Raw genomic sequence first — 21,479 nt, 5'->3', positions numbered from 1 at the left:
GGTGTTTTAAAAAGTAATAAAGTTTTATCATATATTAATTATAGGATCTGTGACAGTGTAGTTCACCATTTCATAATGTGTCTCCATGAGAAATTATGAGAGAAATTTTTCTCAAGACAGCAATAGGAGAATTGCACTTCCCTTGAATAACCAGTATGGTGTTATCTTCTGGGAACTGTGTATTCTATAGCTGATTGTTTGCAATTATTAGCTTTGCTTGCTAGGCAGCTCAGAGTCAAATCCATACACATCTCTAACTATAGAGGATTTTATGGAATGCAGATTATATTCTGATCAACCACAAGCTTCGTCCAATTTTATTATTTTTATTTTTCCTTATTTATTTTCTCATGGCTATTAGCCACTTCAAATTCACTATTAGAGCAAGGAAAGTCAGAGAAAGTGGCAACAAGGGAGTAACACAGCCTATTTCACAGGGTTATTTGGAAGATTAAATGAGGTTAATTCATGTGAAAATATTTGGTCCAGGGTTATCAAAGCATTAATAGTAAAACTAGTAGTGGTTAAAGTATTCTACATGAAGAAACAGGCAACATCAGGGAGAAAACACAAGTGTCCTGACTATGGCTTAATCATCTTTCATTACATATTCCAACCTGTCAAAGGAGCGGTAGTTAAATTACAAGAAGTAATCTGTTGCACATCACTAGGTTACATAAGGGAAAGCAAGGTAGCATTATTTCCTGGACACATGGCCAACTGTCTCTTTTCCTCCCCTGTACTCAGCTCTGTTTCCTCCCAGAAGTCTCTGGTCCAAGTCTCCAGTCTGACCCAGCAGGGATTTTGCTAAACACAGCTGAGCAGGCTCAGCACAGAGTCTGGAGTCAGTATGAAGAAGGCTAATGCAACTTCAGCCCTTGGGAGTGACAGGAAACTACACCTAAAAACACTCTCCTCTAGATCAAGTTCCTTATAAATTCCACCACAATCTTAAAAGCAAACAAGTTGGTAAGTTAACACCGCCCCATCTATCACTTTGACAATGGTTACTCTTGTTTTTTCATGCTAGAAAATACCCTGCAAATAACTCACATCTCATTCTCTCACATTAACTTGATTTGAAGTTTTTCCTGTGAGGAATAGAGTATTAGGGGACCTCAATTCCTATGAAATATTCCATTGATTGCTGATGAACTTTGGTGAAATACTGTAAGTGGAAATGTGACTTTCAAAGATTAACAAGGGTAAGAATAATTAATATCCTTGAGATTCATACGGTTTTCCTCAACTCTTTTAATGCAAAATTATTTGTTTTAAAAAGGGAGATTATTTGAGTACTTGTAGCAGTGATGAGTTTCTCAATGCAATGCTGGGCAAGAATATCTTAATTTAAAGCAATTAATTCTTACCTATTCTCTCCACTGCAAATACTGCTTACATGTAAAAAATAAATTATATAAATAAAAAGAAACAGTATCATCCAAATTATTTTTAAAGCATAGAGAGAAATATGTTCTTACACTATTTTTAAGTCAGTTTCTCATTGTTTAATATGAATCTCAAATTCTGCAGTTGTCAGTGTACATGTAATATTTTTAATCTGTTTTTAAAATTATTTACAAAATAATGGATGTTAAAGTTAAAAATAATTTTAGCCCCAAGTGAAAAATTCATTAGACTTATATAATTGTCCTAACTAATCACATCTGTATTTCAAGATTAAAGCTAGAACCACTGTGTTTTACTATTCATATTACTTTATACTTGATTTAAAAACTAAGCATTAAAATCATATACATTTAATCCAATCTCATCAATAGCTAGAGCTTTTTACCTTCATTGATGTTCTATTTGGTTATTGACATGTAAAATATCTCATAAAAAAGAAAATTTTATAGAAGGCACTCAAAAATCCATTAATAGAAGAAAATTATCTCTGAATTTTTACATTGTTTTTAACATCAAATAGCTTTCCCAACAATTGTAAAAATCTCACTATTCTGAAGAGACCTACCAATTTCAAACTTTGTCCCAGCAACATTTGCTGTAATGGTTCCCTTCTTTTTCTTCTTTCTGACTTTCCTTTTCATCGTGCTTTGATAAGGCAATTCTGTATTCAGATCCAGGGGAGTGGGTCCCTGAATAACTTTAAAAGAAATGTAAACCAACCAAATATCATTGAAATAATAAGAACTCCATACCAGAGAACACAAATGCCCGCCCCCCCAACAAGGTAAAAGTATAAATTCTTATTCTTTAAGGGTCCCCAACCTATTTTTAATTCTTGGAAAGATTACCAGAGATGATCTATAAAATGTAGATCTATATAGTAGGTCCACATCATTAAATCAAGCTGCTTACCTCTTTCCTGAGGCAGAGATGGCATTCTTGTCTGTGCTGATCAACAAGCAGTGTGTGTTGCTATACAAACTCTTAGGAAACCTGGAAGACCCACATTAGTCTAAGTAGGATACGGCTCCAAATCACTGCAAGTTCCTATCATATTATCTTGGTGGAATCCTCAGATTTCAGGACACTGAAATTATGAGATAAGAAGGTACCTGCAGGAATTTTAAAACAAAGGTATGTAGAAAACAACTTTTATGATATTTTTTCTTCAATATATGTCAATACTATTCCTTTTAAAAGTCAAGTAAATATGAAAGTTAATGTAGTCAATAAACAAATACAGTTAATTTATTAAATCTTATGCAAAATGCCAAGCAACAATCCTGTTTTTAGAAGAACACAGTCTAAAGGAAACATACTTACATACAGTAAATAACATGATTTACACAAACAAGGAAAACAATAACATTATTCAATACCATTTATTGAATACTTTCTATCTCAGGCCACTTATACCACTTAATCTTTCAACAAAACTATAAGGTAGAAGCTTTTATCTCTATCTAACAGGTAAATACGTTGAGATCAGAAAGGACAAATCTTTACAAAGAAAGTAAGTGACAAAGTGGAGATTAAAATAGTATCTCTCTGATATCAGGACCCCATACAACCTTCAACTCAATGCCTGGAAACCTAGCTGCAGCTCCACTTTTGATATGAAATGGTGAAATAAGTGCCAGTGAAAGGGTAGAGGTCACATGCTGACAGAATGGAGAAAAAAGAAATTCCCTTTTAAGATGTGTGTCAGGGGAGGGGGTAACTACATAAAACAGATCACATTTGAGTTATGCCTTTAAATATGAGAACAATTTTGAAAAGTAGAAAATGGGAGGAGTCATTACCAAAATGATCTTATTTGGGCACACAGAGGAACATAATAAAACATTTTGCAGTGAATGAACTAGTTAGATTTGGTCATGCCTCAACATGGCCTGTATTACATTTCACTTTTATTTTCATTATGTAAGTATGTATGAACCTAGGGGTTGCACCCTGACTATACTATACTATACTATCAGCGTTCTAATTTCTCCCATCATACATCAAGAATCTTGAATGTAAAATGTCTCCAAATATAATGAAAAGTTATAAAATCTATCACAATAAACAAAGGTATGATATCAACACCTATATCAAGAGATTATCAGATTTATGAGAAATTCAGAAGTATTTGAAAATTCAGCTACATAAAATGTGACTCTTTTACATCACTCCCAACAGTCTTTAAAAATAAGACTAATTATTTTAAAAAAATTAGAAGTTAATTTGTTTTCAGGAATCATTTGCACTACAATAATTCTCTAGGATAATTCAAAATCAAAACTAGGGAAACATTATCTACTACAGACCAACTGTGGGCAGGTACTATGTTAAGAATCTAAACTATTTTACCTCATTAACAAACTTGGGACTTGGGTCTCATCTCCCTCAGCATTTCAGATATGGAAATTAAGGCTAAACAAGTTAACTAAGTCAAGGTAAAACATCTTATAAAAAGAAAACCTAGGTTTTGAACCTAATTCTGTCTGATTATTCTGTTCATTGAGCCCCACTATTTTCAGGCAGCATGCTAATATACTATCTAGATGTACAAGAAGCTTGTGACCCTACTGCAGTCCATACTGCAAGATACGGGAGTATTCTGGGAATTCATGATACTTCAAAGGGTGAAATCATAGTAAACATCCCTAACCTGATAATAGATCCCTATTCCAAACTGGAAATAGACTGGATCATTTTTCAGAATAAAAGAAAGGAGCAGTCTAAAGTTCAGTTGATTTCTTTCTGGAAATTCTGATACCTTAGGGAGGTAACTATTTGAGTTTACAGGTCCTTATCCAGCACCTTGTTATTGGAGTAAACAAAGATCCTCTCATGGTAACAGAGTGCTTATTACATTGAAAGTAGGTGACAAAGTCAACAAGAGTTCAAGAACAATATTTGCCTAACTATACTAACAATAAATCAATAATTGTTATAGGCCATAAAAGTAGATTTATTCATTTCTGACTTAAATAATGAGGCTCACAACTTTGATTTGTATAGGGCTCAAAACAAGAACTGAGCTTCTCAGGTGGCATTAGTGGAAAAAAAAAAAAAACCCCACCTGCCAATGCAGGAAACAAGAGACGTGGGTTCGATCCCTGTGTCGGGAAGATTCCCTGGAGGAGGGCATGGCAAACAAGTCCAGTATTCTTGGGCTTCCCTGGTGGCTCAGACGGTAAAGAATCCACCTGCAATGTGGGAGACCAGAGTTCGATCCCTGGATTGGGGAGATCCCCTTGAGGAGGTCATGGCAACCCACTCCAGTATTCTTGCCTGGAGAATCCCATGGACAGAGGAGCCTGGTGGGCTACAGTCTACGGGGTCTCAAAGAGTTGGACAAGACTGAGCGACTAAACACAGCACAAAAAACAAGAACTATAATTCCTTCCCCCAACCACACAAGAATTACAGGCCTTAAAATTATTCTTTCCATAGATACGCTTAATTCCGTTTATGGTTTGGTGAATAATAAGAAAAGCACTCTAACGAATTCCAGGACTTGATTCTGCCGTTCAATTCTAACCATTCCACTTTATTCTAAACTAGAGATTTGAGATGACAGATTGATCACATCACTCAGACAATGCCATGGCTACCTACTTTCCAAAAGGAGAAGCATGTTTCAGTTACCTCCAAAATAACCCAACAGTTTCTGAAGTTTGGCTACAAAGATAAATCACCTGGGGCCTTTTGAAAATCCTGGTATCCCGGCCCTACCCTAGACCCAGGTGAGGCTTAAGCAGCAGCATTTGTTTTTGTTCAGTCACAGACCCCATGGACTGCAGCATGCCAGGCTTCCCTGTCCATCACCAACTCCTGGAGCTTGCTCAAACTCTTGTCCATTGAGTCAGTGATACCATCCAACTATCTCATCCTCTGTCATCCCCTTCTCCTCCTGCCTTCAATCTTTCCCAGCATCAGGGTCTTTTCCAATGAGTCAGCTCTTTGCAACAGGTGGCCAAAGTACTGGAGATTCAGCTTCAGCATCAGATCTTCCAATGAATATTAAAGGTTGATTTCCTTTAGGATTGACTGGTTTGATCTCCTTTCAGTCCAAGGGACTCTCAAGAGTATTCTCCAGCACCACAGTTCAAAAGCATCAATTCTTCGGTGATCAATCTTCTTTATGGTCTAACTCTCACACCTGTACATGACTACTGGGAAAACCATAGCTTTGATTAGATGGACCTTTGTTGGCAAAGTAATGTCTCTGCTTTTTAATATGCAGTCTAGGTTTGTCATAGCTTTTCTTCCAAGAAACAAATGTCTTTTAATTTCATGGCTGCATTCACCACCTTCAGTGATTTTGGAGCCCAAGGAAATAAAGTCTATCAGTGTTTCCATTGGTTCCCCATCTATTTGCCATGAAGTGATGGGACAAGATGCCATGACCTTAGTTTTTTGAATATTGAGTTTTAAGCCAGCTTTTTCACACTCCTCCTTCACCTTCATCAAGAGGTTCTTTAGTTCTTCTTCATTCTGTGCCATAATGGTGCTGTCATCTGCATATCTGAGGTTCCTGTTATTTCTCATAGCAGTCTAGATTTCAGCCTGTGCTTCATCCAGCCTGACATTTCACATGATGTAGTCTGCACATAAAGTTAAATAAACAGAGTGACAATATACAGCCTTGATGCACTCCTTTCCCAATTTGGAACCAGTCCATTGTACCATGTCTGGTTCAAACTGTTGCTTCTTGACCTGCATACAGGTTTATCAGGAGGCAGGTTAGGTGGTCTGGTATTCTTATCTCTTTAAGAATTTTCCACAGTTTGTTGTGATATATACAGTCAAAGGCTTTAGCATAGTCAGTGAAGCAGAAGTAGATGTTTTTCTGGAATTCTCTTGCTTTTTCTATGGTACAATGGATGTTGGCAATTTTTAAAACTCTGTAAATGAATCTAGTGTGTAGCTAAGGCTGACAACCTCTGCTGTAAGCACACAACTGCACTAAAGCAAACAGTGGTTAATTACAACATGAAAGTGAAAGTGTTAGTCACTCAGTTAGTCACTCAGCCTTGTCTGACTCTGTGACTCACAGACTATAGCTGGCCAGGCTCCTCTGTACATGGAATTCTCTGTGCAAGAATACTCGAGTGGGTAGCCATTCCTGTCTCCAGTGGATCTTCCTAACCAAGGATCAAACCCGGGTCTCCTGCCTTGCAGGCAGATTCTTTACTGTCTGAGCCACGAGGGAAGCCCCAATTACAAAGTAAACATATATAATTTTAAGGAAAATGTAAAACAAAGATGAAAACATTTATAACTGTACGAAAAAAGTCAAATAGGTAAAAGTCGTCTATAAAAATCCTCATATCTAGTTCAAATAAACAAATTAGGAGAAAAAAGAATTAGGAGATCAGCAGAAATTGATTTCTAACACAATTTTATTTTGCAAGTAAAGAAGCCACTTCCCAGAGAAATCAATTTATCAAAATTTCAAGGGAATAGTATCTTTAAATGTAGAACACCAAGTGCTACCATGCAAAAAAACAGCTACATAACACTGGAACAACAACAAAAATGCTGATACATTGTGACAGTATCCTTTCTTTACAGTTCTTCCCAGATTTCTACCCATCACTTAAAATCCACATAAATTTCTTCTTTTTCCTTAAAGTTTCTTTTGATCATGGCTGAAGAAATTCATTTCTCCCTCTTCTGGTCTATCAGAGACCATTTGCATCCCTATCATAGTACCAATCACAAACCAAGAAACTAAGCTCTGTGAAAACGGTGGTTTTCTTCCATCCTGTTCATTCCTCCACTCCCAGGCCCTGAAATAGTGCCTAACATAGTGCTCAATAAGAGCTTGTTCATGAATTTAAAGAAAATAATCAATTAACTAATGACATCTGGGAATAAGAAGAGGTGGTTATGGAGCTCTAAGAAACAATATATGTAACTTTCATATTTTTAAGCAAAAAAAGCAAAGTACATAGAAGTTCACATTTCTGTAAAATGACGGATATGTGCACAGAGCAGTGGTGGCCGTTTGTATTAATAGCTGGGGGCAGAGCTAAGGAAGTCTTCCATGTATACCCTTTAGTACCCAAAGCATGTATCACCTATTCAAAAAGTGAAATATATGTGATAAAAGTTCGTGTCAACATTATCATGTTGAGAATAAAAATATTCAAATTTTATATTTCAGTTAGATGGAAGAATATGGTAGAAAGAGCTCTGAGCAAGAAGTCAGTTAGAATTCTTATCCTTTACCTTGCATTTACCAGACAGATGACTTAATTTCTTAATATGGAGAAGGAAAGGACTGATTCTTTCCAGCCCTAAAGTCTAAAATGCCAACCAGTTGAGGATGCTATTTTGTATGACAACATGATGAAGACAAAGATATTTTTCTTTCATGTAAAAAACAGGGAAACTCTGACCATCCCCAACAATCCCCCCAATCCATGCCCTGGCAATGCTATATGTGGGCTTTTTGTACATATTTGTGAAATTTTAGCTTACCGTAGATTACTAAAATAATCTAACAAAAAAGGTCAGTTAGAATCAAAATTAGAGGCAAATTGAAAATATGTAAAATAATGTCAGTAAAAATGTGATAAAAGGGCATTTGCTGGGGTCCAGTGGTTAGGACTTGGAGCTTTCACTACTGGTGCTGGGATTGAATCTTTGCTCCAGAAACTAAGATCCCACAAGCCACACAGTGTGGCCCAAAATAAGAGAAGAAAAGTTGTAATGAGAGGAAGGGGAAGAGACTCAAACAAACCAGTACCTACCGTACACAAACCACTTTCACATACCTTTATGTGTAATATGTAGTCCATACAAAGAACTTTGGATTCTAATATTACATTTGGTAAAGTTTACACTCCATGGCAAGTAACTTGCCCAAATCACACCTTAATAGGTGACAATGAAACGGTTTGTCTCTAAAGTCCATGTTCTTTCCCACTTTTTGTGCTGCTTTCAAAACTCAGTCTTTGAACATATTAAGGATTTCTCAAAGAAGCTTAACTCTGTTTGACTGGAACTATATTAAAAGTTCTGGAATGAGAGCCAGAGAATCAAACTGCAATTCAAAATGTGGTTGAGATCACAAAGTCCTAGCAGATTTAGTCTCTCTTTTTGGATACCCTAAACAGCTGGTGGTACCCAGTCACCTTCCTGTTTCCCTTCATGAATGTATTGCAATTCAACCAATATTGTTATGGATCAGGTACTGTTCTCAGTAAACAAAATGGATTTAACAGTTTTCTTTCTTTGTGATGTTTGCATTCTAGTTGGGGAGAGACAAATAATAACAGCAAACATTAAATAAGCAAACTTAAGAAAATGCTAAGCTCTATGGGGGAAAAAACAGAGTTGGTAGTTAGGATTTCAAGAATGTGGTGGGGGCAGGGCAGCAAGGAGGATGAAGTTTTGTAATTTTAAATATTGTATCCAGACAGGCCTTACTGGGGATAATTTACTAAGGAGGGCAATGACTTGTTATCAAAAACTGAGTTGATAAAAATATTATGCATAAGTGCAGATATGGGCATGTAAGCATGGACGAATGTGAACACATATAATAAGGAAGAAATGAGGAAACTGACTACTCTCTGGAAACTGAACCATCTTTAAGCCCTTCAAAGTGATTCTTCTTCCTAAACCCTAGTTTTCCTATGTCTTTATTCTCTACATTAATTTTTATATTACTATTTTCACACTAACCAGGGTGGAATATATGTCTCACAATATATGTAACTGGATTTACATACTTTTGAGAGTGAGATCTCAATCACTCCCTCCACTGTGTGTCCCCAGCTTGTACTGACATTAGATTGTGACACACTCCTCAGGACCCTCTCTGGTTCTTGGCTCCTAGTATCACAGTTTTGTGAATCTAGCTCACTTCTAACCCCACTTCCATAATTTTAGTTCTCAAAACTCATCAAAAATCTGTATTATCCAGTTCAGGCTATGTAATGCTGAAATAATCTCAGGAATTTAAAACAACTAAGGTCTATTCCTTGATGATGCTACATATAAACCAAAGATTGGCAGGGTGCTCCACATATCATAACCACACAGAAGCCCAAGCTGTCAGGGCAGCCATTGTCCTAACAATAACCAGTCACTGTGCCAGAGGGAAAGAGAGTTTTGGAGGATCTTATCCAGGCAACAAATGACAGAATTTCTGCTCACAATTCAACAGCCTGAAGCAGTCACATGATCGCAGTGAACAAGAGTTAGGAAGTGCTATCATATCAAATGACCAGCAGGAAAAAAAAAGCTAGTAAATAACACTAAGAACCACCACAGACTCAAACTTTGATTACTCTCTGTTTGAACCTAGTACTATTTTATAGTTCTCCACAGCTCCCCTTTATAGTACTCGCCCCTGCCTAGAAAAATAAATAGCTGAAGATTCTGTATTGGGTCCAGTCTAGTCCTTGGCTTTACCCAGTGGGTAATTAAACTTCTCTATCCTGAACTGCTATGGACTGAAATAACAATGGCGATAGAGAGGAATAAGACAAGGAGGAAGATGAGAAGACGGTGTTGACACAGTCACTTTTGTAAAATATACTATGTGCCAGGCACACATCTAGGCTTCAACATATAAAAAACTCTGATCTACCAACCCTAAATGGTATTCTGGTATTATTATCCCCACAGACAGCTGTTTAAAGAAAAGAGGTATATTGAACAATGACACCAAAACATAAATAAGAATGTTATAAAATGATAATTCTGCTCATCTGCCTCAAAATAATTCTCTCTAGATTCCTAAACTGTTATTCCTAAACTTTCATCATCCTAAACTGATGAAAGATGTTTCAATGACTACTTCAATAAAAATTAAAAATAATAAATATAACAAAAATTATATCCAATTAAGCTTTCACTTGGGGGGAAAAACACTCGTCATACTCATAAGGTCTTATTTGCAGGGCCAGTATTGCAAGTAGCAGTGAGAAATCTATTATTTCATCAAGATCATCAAAATAAGGCTGTTGTTTTTTATAGGTACAAGAAGTAATATTTCCAAACATTAAGTCATGATACAATTTTGTCCATTCTTGTGCTTTAAAACATTACATTTCAGCACTTGGGCCCCAAACCAAATTTGACATATTTTTATTTTCAAAGAAATGATGCTTTTTCTTATGAGAAAACTTTGAAAAATGAAAGTAAATGAAACATGCCACTTAAATGTTAAAACTTGAAGTGTTTATTATTTTTTTTAATATTGTTAGGACTAGATTTAATGTGAGCCCTAGACCACCAAGTTCAATTTTAATGTATATACTAATCACCTGGGTATGTTGTTAAAGTTCAGATTCTGACTCATTAGGCCTGGGGTGTAGTCTGAGAGTCTGTGTTTCTAACAAGTTCCCAGGAGTGTTAGTCCAGAGACTACACTTTTGCAGCAAGGCTCCAGACAACCACAATGCTTAACACTATGCTGATAGAATTTATTTTTTACTTCCCCTTTCTTTTTTTTTTTTTTTTATAAATTTATTTATTTTAGTTGGGGGCTAATTACTTTACAATATTGTAATAGTTTTTGCCATACATTGACATGAATCAGCCATGGGTTTACATGTGTTCCCCTTCCTGGACCCCCCACCCACCTCCCTCCCCATCCCATCCCTCTGGGTCATCCCATTGCCCTGGCCCTGAGCCCTTGTCTCATGCATCGAACATGGAATGGTGTTCTGTTTCACATACGATAATATACATGTTTCAATGCTATTCTCCCAGAACGTCCCACCCTCACCTTCTCCCTCAGAGTCCATAAAATTGTTCCATGCATCTGTGTTTTTAACTTATTTTTTAACTTAAAGCCTTTCTTTATAGAATGTAAAAATTATGAAATTCTAAAATGATTTTATAGTAGTGATGTAAGTTATAAATTAATATTAAAGGAGTCCACGAGTCAAAAAAAGTAATAAAATTTAAAAGACTGGGAACTGTTGACGTAGAGCAGTGATTGATTCTCAAAGTATGGCCAAGAAACAGCAGCATCAGCATCCGCTGTGAAGTTATTAGAAATGCATATTCTCATACCCAGCCTGAGATCTTCTGAATCAGAAACCTCGGGGTGAGGCCCAGCAATTGACAAGCCCTCCAGACAATTCTGATGTAGGCTAAAGTTTGAGAATCATTGGATTAGAGGGGAAAGGGCCAATGGCATGCGCAAACTCTAAGAAAGTAAGGGACACCACTACTGGAGCCTATTCCCTCCTCACTGGTCTTCTGAAGCCAAGCCATATGGGTGACTTAGAAATCACCTTGTCAGGATTTCCTTGGAGGCCCAGGGGTTAAGACTCTGCACTCCCAATGCAAGGAGCATGGGTTTGATACTTGGTCGGGGATCCCACACGCCACACTGTAGCCAAAAAATAAAAATCTCCTGGCCAAGCAAGTAGAGAAACCACACGCCACCCAGGGCCCTGAGCAGCTAAAAGGGAAGACACTTGCTTCAAGGGATCTCATTTGCTACTGCAGACAGCCCTGCTGTGTGAGGTGAGGTTCTGCTAATTTAGAAAGAAGAGTGTATACCCCTGTTCATGCCCAAACCAGTTACCAATGTTGACCAATAGAGACATTCATTTTAAAGACAAGCAATCTAACAAAAGCAATTAAACATTTGAGAATTAATAGCAATCACAAAGATCAATTTTACGCCCCCTACTCTCAAGTATTGGGCCAGGAGCATAGGAGCTTGATCTGAAAAGGTCATGGATAGCAGAAAAATGGTGGGGAAGTGGATGAAATGAAAATCAACAGTAAAGTGCCTACATTGTTGTATACTCATACAGTGAAAGTACTATACACACGTGAAAATAAATGAACTAGACCTACGTGATGAATTGATGAATCTCACAAACAATGCAGATCAAAGAGAGCTGAGGAATACATACAGTAGTACATTATTTATATGAAGTTTAAAATTATTAAAATAATAATATATGATACACATTGAGATATAATATAGATGTCTTAGGAATTAATGCATATAAAAGAAGAGTGTAAAGCCCCTAAAGGAAATGATAAACACCAAGTCTGATACCTCTCGAGAGAAACAGAGAGCATCCAATAACCAGTCCTGTTTTACAGAAAGTGAGCATTCTATGCTCCTATATGCCAAAGATGCAACTCTTAATATAAAAAATGAATATACCTTCATCATTATAGCCTTCTGAAAGAATAGGCAAAAATGAAATAGTGAAAATACTTCTGCTTGAACCACTGTATGTCTCCTTAGAAGTATTACATTCTAAATTAGACTGTTGAAAATTTAGGTCCAACTCTGATTCATGAGCAATGTGATGGGAGTCACTGAAGGATTTAAAGAGGAGTGTATTGTCTTGTGTGCTCAGTCATGTGCAACTCTTTGAGATCCTTTGGATGATAGCCTGCCAGGTTCCTCTGTTCATGGGTCTTTTCAGGCAAGAATATTGGAGTGGGCTGCCATTTCCTCCTGCAGGGGATCTTCCCAACTCAGGGATGGAACCTACGTCTTCTGCATCTCCTACATTTCCAGGAGATTCTTTACCACTGAGCCATCAGGAAAGCCCCCTAAAGAGGAGTAACATAATCCAAATTTCTTTTTGGTAGGTTACACCAGCAGCTATTGTGGAGAATGGATGGGAAAGGGGCAGGAGTGAACAAGCAGTTTCAAGAGTTACAAAACTCCAGGAGAGAGATGGTAAGAGCTTGATCATGGACACAAGCAACAGACACAGGGAGAAAGAATAGGGTTACTAGAGAAGAACAGCAGAACCTGGTGATCAAGAAGGAAAAAGTTATCTCGGATGACTTACAGGTCTCTGCCTTATGAGAATTGAGCAGAAGACGGCACCATTCATTTAGAGAAGGCAGAAAGAAGAGCCACTTTGAGGGATAAGATGATTACAATTTTACATTTGCAGAAAAGGATGGATGGAAAAAAAATGGAAAATAAGACAAAAGAATTTGTGATGACTAAAGGTAAGGAAAATGTCCACTTTTATAAATAAAATGCTTTTAGTTAAACACAGAAAGGTCCCTTCTGAAGCATAACTGCCCCTATTTCTGTGCTCTCTGCCAGAAAAACAATAATAGATTTTCAAAATGCCCAGCTGTCTGACTAGTGAACAAATGACATCACCCAAACAACTGTCATAACAATAATACATTGCCACCACTCATTGTGTGTACAAATTAAAAGGATTTTTAGAGAAGCTACATACTCCCTGAACATAGAAGCTTTTGTCTCCCTTTCTCCGACCGGGTATATTTTCAAAAGCTAGTTCTGTAGTGTGTTCTAGACCTTAAAAAAGCCATTTAATCAACCACTTGTAACAACCCAATAGGGAGTCTTACATAATGCAACATTATATAAGAACAAACAGAAAAGTATTCATTCTAGCAACAAATAATATTGACCTTGAGCAACAGGGATAACTCCCACTAATGTACTGCATATTTATATTTCAAATTGCCTTAGCCTGCTTAGTATCTGCTCAGTGTTTATAATTAAATTACAGCACCCATACAAAATTCCACTAAGCTCTGTGGAATCCCTTGTGTTTGGAATTTAGTGTAGCATGACATGAAAAAACTGGGATTAATAAAGAGGTAATGATAACATAGCACACCTTGAAAGCATTGTTTTTCTTATTAATAGCTATATTTCCAGTACTTATGATAATGAAAAAGGCAAAAAGCTCACTCAAAAATGTTGAACTAAATAAAGTTCAAAGCCAGTATCAGCTATAAGTCAGTTATTAACGTGACAGATGACAGGCTGATTACATAATATAGCCATCAAATGCTTAAGTACAGTTAAAAGCTGCTTTGGGTACATTTCTCCTAGAATATAATGTTGCAGTTCTATATAATTCTCCATTAACCTAAAAGAACGTCTCACTTGCTCCCTAGGAATAACACACTATGCTATCAGTTACCTTGTGGACGTCTCACTCACTGTTGGAAATCCATTTGCCCCTTTCATTTCCCCACCCTCCAAAGAGCTGTATCAGATCTAAGACAGCTGAACCTCACATCCTCAAAATACTCAACCCATGCTTGGCTTGCTTCCCTGGCAGCCCAGCTTGTAAAGAATCCGCCTGAGGGACTTCCTGGTGGTCCAGTGGTTGAGAATCTGCCCTTCAGTGCAGGGGACACGGGTTTAATCCCTGGCCAGGGAACGAAGATCCCACATGCTTTGGGGCATCTGAGCCTATGAGCTGCAACTAGAGCCCCAATGCCATGTCACAACTAAGACCTGTTGAAGCCAAAAATAAATAAATAAATAAATATATTAAAAAAAAAAAAAAAGAAAGAATCCACCTGAATGCAAGAGACCCCAGTTGGATTCCTAGGTCGGGAAGATCTGCTGGAGAAGGGATAGGCTACCCAATCCAGTATTCTTGGGCTTCCCTGGTGGCTCAGCTGGTAAAGAATCGGCGTGCAATGTGGGAGAGCTGGGTTCGATCCCTGTGTTGGGAAGATCCCCTGGAGAAGGGAAAGGCTACCGACTCCAGTATTCTGACCTGGAGAACTCCATGGACTGTATAGTCCTTGGGGGTCACAAAGAGTGGGACATGGCTGAACAACTTTCACTTCCATGCTGACTCCACAAAGACCTCTCTCTTGTTCTAAGCTATAAAGTTGTAACTGGAGGTTCTTTGGACCCATCTTTCCATTTCAGTAACCTATACCACACGATGAAAGAAAGGGACTGGGGGAAGTGGAGAATTTTTAAAATATCCGGTTCTCTCTTCCCTGCCAGAAAATGCACAATAGATACCAAAATGCACAGCTGGTGAACAAATGACATCACCCAAAAGTTATCTGATGCCAGCATTCTAGTCCAAAACTTAACTGTGTAGCTTCTGCTCAAAATCTGGCATGTCTCTTATGTTTCTTATCTTGGGCAAAGACATCATTACAGTCAAGTAAATCAAAATCATCTTTATCTCTTTCTTTGACTTCTGTGTTTGATACTCATTCAATGGACCCTGTAACCAATTTTAGGGTATATATTAGTTCTATTACTCATCTTACTATATACTTCTAAAATGTGATTTAAGTCTTAAGTGTATAAAATGCACTAGGTTGTTAAGCCTCTGATGTCATCCATATCAGTTAGTAAGTTAACACATGAAGAAAGACTATTACCTACCTAATAGCCTTTCACTAGTTCTTCCTTACTAAGTCACCTAAGTAATTATTAGATGTGGTATTGTACTGATCTAAATAGCTACATTTCCCAGACTTTCTTACAGGTACACATGGCCATGTGACCAAGTTCTGGCCAGTGAGTGTAGGTGAAAGTTGTTGAGTGAGACTTTCCAGTAAAAGGAGGTAGACAAGTGATGGACACTCATTTATTTTCTTTCTTCCTTCCATCCTGAAATGCAAATGTAATTATATAAAATGCCAAAAATCAAGAGAAATAAGAAGAGACTTCATTATACATTCCCTCTATGAGGTAACTGTCTCCAAGGCAGCAGCTTTAAAAATGTATTTTAATTTACATATTCTTCAATCTCAAACACAGAGCCTGGAACATAGGAGCTAAACTGCTGAGTTTTCATATCAGAGAGATACAATTCCATGGGAGATTTTTGAACTTAACAAAGAGTACTCACAGATATAGAGAACAAATAATGGTTACCAGTGATAAGGGAGGGGAGGGACAACATAGGGGGGAGGGAGTGGGAGATACAAACTATCGGCTGTACAATAGGCTACAAGGATGTGTTGCACAACTGGGGAAGATAGCCAATATTTTGTAACAACTGCAAATGGAGTGTAACCTTTAAAACTGTATATTCTTTTAAATTTCTATTGTATTAATTTCTCGAATCAGGTAAATTTGTCACAGTGTTCAAGTCCCTCTAAATTAAATTAAATCCCAGTAAAATTAAGCCATAGTCTTAGAGTCATGCAGTCCAAGTATAGAAAATCCACATGAAAGAAAAGAAAATGAGCAAACCTAGTTCATATAATGCTCTGTATCTCCCATCAGCTAAACTAAGCTGGATGTGTCACCATAAGATCCTAAGGATAGAAGGAATAATAAGACTATTTTATTTCTAGATCATTACACAAGGGGTAAAGAGAATTTACAAGAACAGCTTTTGGAAAAAAGTAAAATACTAATAGCTTTTATTTAATAAACCCCACTATTAAGAAAACTAATTAAACTTAACTATATTTTAATAAGTTTGGCTCATTTTAAAATAAGACTCTTTCCCTAAAGTCATTCCAGACCTTTAAAAACACTATCTGGCACCACAATCTTTGCTGTGAAACCAGTCCTTTTATAGAATTGCAAAGGAACAGAACTATTTTTGTCCTTCATTCTAAAAACAATAACAGAATGCAGAATAGAGTTGGTGCCCGAAGTTAACCAGTGCTCAATAATATAATATCCACAGACACTAAACTTTCCAATAGTACAAATTTCTTTTTTAATAATTCTTTCTTCTCTTGACCTCTACTTTCCCTTCTCACACAGAATAAATAAATACTATTGAGATGTATCACTACTCTGTTTAAAAGTTTAGTTACCCTCCATTATTTCATTACATTTCTAATTAAGGCAATAAAGATTTTTTAACGCTCGCTGTTTTAAAAATGTTAATCACTCATTCGTGTCTGACTCTTTGTAATCCCATGCACTGTAGTCCTTCAGGCTCCCCTATCTATGGAATTCTCCAAGCAAGAATACTGGAGTGGGGAGCCATTCTCTTCTCCAGGGGATCTTCCCAACTCAGGGATCGAACCCAGGTCTCCTGAATTGAAGGCAGATTCTTAACTGTCTAAGCCATTTTTTTAGGTGCTATATTGAGAAAAAAAATCTGTCCTGCCTTTGAGATACACATTTATCCTTCAGAAAAGTAGTTTAGCATATCCAAAACTACCTAAAAGACAAGAATTCATCTAAAACAAACTGAAATACTGATTATATCAACAGAAATATACTTAATGAAAGTCGACCCTAAAAATCGGTAAAATTAAACATATAACCATAAGTCCACAACATGCACCTCAGTGTTATAAATTTACTATTATACAAAATTAACGAAGTTGATTTTCTGTGGTGCCTCGTAGGATTTAGATTTATTATTTTTAATGTTACCTCGTTTTCAAAGTAATCCATATACAGGAGATCAAGGTGTGGAGCTCACCTTTCCCTCCACAAACACAACTATGAGTGCAATAATTCTCATGGGAAACTAACTAGAAACCTGCAGAAGGACTCCTATATAACCAAGGCTGCCAGAAAGATTTACACAGAATTGGGTAGGATGGGAAAAAAAAACTCCAGGTTAGACCTATGCCCCTGAGAGAATTAAGAAAAGGGACATCACACAGATGGAGCTTGTCCTGGGGAATGAGTGGGTCCAGCCCAGACTGGATATCCAATTCCTGGGGTCCAAAGCACAGAAGACAAGCCACCTTGACTGCATAGGGAACTGCAGGGACAGATAAAACTGGGGAAGCCTAGACTCCACTGGTGAGAAGTGCACCAGTGCTGGTATGTCCCCAGGGCAAAGAGGGCAAAAGAGGTCTGCCCTGGCAACTACTGCTTCTCCGCTTGCCAGTCTGAGCCAAGTGAACACTCCAGCCTCCCTCATCCACGCCACAGCTTGACACTGAATCTACCGCAGCCAGGACCTGGGGAAAGACTTGATCTACAGATGCAGAGATGATCCAGGGGCCTAGGATGTGGCCCAGGTGGGGCAGCTGCAGGGGCTACTGTTGGTGCTTACACAAACAGCATGCCCCAGAAGCACCCCAAACTCTTGGCACCATGGCCACCTGAATTTCTGAGACCTCCTTGCACACTACCTAGTCCTAGTTGGGTAAATGCTCTGGCCCATCCACTCTATGTCACACACTAGCACTAGACCTGGAGAAGCCACCACAGGGGAAAAGAGGACTGGGACCTGCATCTAAGCAGAGCCACAGATACTTACATAAGCAGCGGATCAGATCTCTGTGGACTTACCTGGTGGCTCAGATAGTAAAGAATCTGCTTGCAATGCGGGAGACCCAGGTTTGATCCCTGGGCCAGGAAGATCCCCAGGAGGAGGGAATGGCTACCGTTCCAGTCTTCTTGCCTGGAGAATTCCATGGAGAGAGGAGCCTGGCAGGTTATAGTCCATGGGGTCACAAAGAGTCAGACATGACTAAGCGACTGAGTACACACATGCTCTCACACATACAAAGGAACAGAAAGATATCCACTCTTGGATTGGAAGAGTTAATATTGTTAACATGGCCGTACTACCAAAAGCAATCTATAGATTTAAAACAACTCCTATCAAAATACGCATGATATTTTCTAAAGAATGAGAATAAATAAATCTAAAATTCATACACATCACAAAAGACCCAGGATTGCCAAAACAATTTTGAAAGAAAAAAAAAACTGGAAGTATAACCCTCCTAGACTTCAAACAATACTACACAGCTACAGTAATAAAAACAGCATGCTATTAGCACAAAAACAGACATAAAGATCAATGAAATAGAATAGAGAGCCCAGAAATAAACCCATGTACTTATGGTCAATTGACCTACAACAAAGGAGAGAAGAACATACAATGGAGAAAAGACAGTCTCTTCAACAAGTGGTGATGATAAAACTGTACAACCACATGAAAAACGATGAAATGAGAACATTCTTTCACACCATAAACAGAAAGAAACTCAACATGGTTTAAAGACTTACAAAAAGATGAGAAATCATCCAACTCCTAGAAGCAAACATAGATGGAACACTTTTTGAAATAAATTGTAGCAGTATTTTCTTGGATAAGTATCATAAGGTAAAAAAAAATAAATGCAAAAATATACAGATGGAATCTACTTAAGTTTAAAAGCTTTTTGCACAGCAAAGGAAACTATGAACCAAATTAAAAGACAGTCTACGGAATGAGAGAAAACATTTGCAAAAGACGTGACTGACAGTGGCTTAATATCCAAAATATACAACCAACTCTTACAACTCAATATCAAAAATACAAACAATCCAATCAAAAAATGGGCAGAAGACCTAAAGAGACACCTTTCCAAAGAAAACATGCAGATGTCTAACAGGCACACAAAAAGTTGCTCAACATGGCTAATTGTTAGAAAAATACAAATCAAGACAACGAGGTATCACCTCACACTTGTCAAAATGGCTACCATCAAAAAGTCTGTGAATAATAAATGCTGCAGAGGATATGGAGAAAACGGAACCCTCATACACTGTTGATGGGAGTTCAGTTCACTTCAGTTCAGTTCAGTTGCTCAGTCATGTCCAAATCTTTGCGACCCCATGAACTGTAGCACAGCAGGCCTCCCTGTCCATCACCAACTCCCAGAGCCTACCAAAACTCATGTCCATTGAGTCAGTGATGCCATCCAACCATCTTACCCTCTGTTGTCCCCTTCTCCTCCTGCCCTCAACCTTTCCCAGCATCAGGGTCTTTTCCAAAGAGTCAGCTATTCGCTTCAGGTGGCCAAAGTGTTGGAGTTTCAGCTTCAACATCAGTCTTTCCAATGAACACCCAGGACTGATCTCCTTTAGGATGGACTGGTTGGATCTCCTTGCAATCCAAAGGACTCTCAAGAGTCTTCTCCAACACCACAGTTCAAAAGCATCAATTCTTCGACACTCAGCATTCTTTATAGTCCTACTCTCACATCCATACTTGACCAGTGGAAAACCATAGCCTTGACTAAACAGACCTTTGTTGGCAAAGTAATGTCTCTGCTTTTTAATATGCTGTCTTGGTTGGTAATAACTTTCCTTCCAAGGAGTGAGTGTCTTTTAATTTCATGGCTGCAATCACTATCTGTAGTAATTTTGGAGCCCCAAAAAAGAGTCAGCCACTGTTTCCCCATCTATTTCCCATGAAGTGATGGGACCAGATGCCATGATCTTAGTTTTCTGAATGTTGATCTTTTTTTTTTTTTTTTGTGATCTACAAGGTAACTTTTATTTTGTTTTGTTTTTTTTAATAAATTTATTTATTTTAGTTGGGAGCTAATTACAATATTGTAGTAGTTTTTGCCATACATTGAATGTTGATCTTTAAGTCAACTTCTTCACTCTCCTCTTTCACTTTCATCAAGAGGCTCTTTAGTTCCTCTACACTTTCTGCAATAATGGTGGTGTCATCTGCATATCTGAGGTTATTGCTATTTCTCCTGGCAACCTTGATTCCAGCTTGTGCTTCATCCAGTCTAGCGTTTCTCATGATGTACTCTGCATATAAGTTAAATAAGCAGGGTGACAATATACAGCCTTGACGTACTCCTTTTCCTATTTGGAACCAGTCTGTTGTTCCATGTCCAGTTCTAACTGCTGCTTCCTGACCTCCATACAGGTTTCTCAAGGGGCAGGTGAGGGGTTTTGGTATTCCCATCTCTTTAAAAATTTTCCACAGTTTATTGTGATCCACACAGTCAAAGGCTTTGGAAAAGTCAATAAAGCAGAAGTAGATGTTTTTCTGGGACTCTCTTGCTTTTTTAATGATTCAGCACATGTTGGCAATTTGGTCTCTGGTTCCTCTGCCTTTTCTAAAACCAGCTTGAACATCTGGAAGTTCACAGTTCACGTATTGTTGAAGCCTGGCGTGGAGAATTTTGAGCGTTACTTTACTAGATTGTGAGATGAGTGCAACTGTGTGGTAGTTTGAGCATTCTTTGGCATTGCCTTTCTTTGGGATTAGAATGAAAACTGACCTTTTCCAGTCCTGTGGTCACTGCTGAGTTTTCCAAATTTGCTGGCATATTGAGTGCAGCACTTTCACAGCATCATCTTTTAGGATTTGAAATGGCTCAACTGGAATCCCATCACCTCCACTAGCTTTGTTCACAGTGATGCTTTCTAAGGCCCACTTGACTTCACATTCCAGGACATCTGGCTCTAGGTGAGTGATCACACCGTCGTGATTAACTGGGTCGTGAAGATCTTTTTTGTACAGTTCTTCTGTGTATTCTTGTCACCTCTTCCTAATATCTTCTGCTTCTGTCAGATCTATACCATTGCTGTCCTTTATTGAGCCCATCTTTACATGAAATGTTCCCTTGGTATCTCTAATTTTCTTGAA

At 37.9% G+C, this 21,479-nt stretch overlaps 1 protein-coding gene across 13 annotated transcripts in view; it reads right to left on the bottom strand.

The window, feature by feature from the left end:
• TTLL7 (tubulin tyrosine ligase like 7) overlaps positions 1-21,479 on the bottom strand; it is a 201,875-nt gene that overhangs the window by 142,054 nt on the left and 38,342 nt on the right. For all 13 annotated transcript variants that reach the window (XM_081490151.1, XM_081490148.1, XM_081490147.1 and 10 more), the window contains exons 2-3: positions 2,323-2,522; positions 1,976-2,107 (exon numbers count right to left, since the gene is read on the bottom strand). In XM_081490151.1, the coding sequence (XP_081346277.1) occupies positions 1,976-2,107; positions 2,323-2,347 (157 nt within the window). In that variant the 5' untranslated portion in view covers positions 2,348-2,522. The remainder of the gene's footprint in view (positions 1-1,975; positions 2,108-2,322; positions 2,523-21,479) is intronic.

Source organism: Giraffa tippelskirchi, chromosome 5 (genome assembly GCF_054371585.1).
Source record: "Giraffa tippelskirchi isolate mGirTip1 chromosome 5, T2T-mGirTip1v1.2.pri, whole genome shotgun sequence".
Classification (NCBI taxonomy): domain Eukaryota; kingdom Metazoa; phylum Chordata; class Mammalia; order Artiodactyla; family Giraffidae; genus Giraffa; species Giraffa tippelskirchi.
Note: the sequence above shows the minus strand (reverse complement) of the source record. Positions and strands in the feature narration are given on the sequence as shown.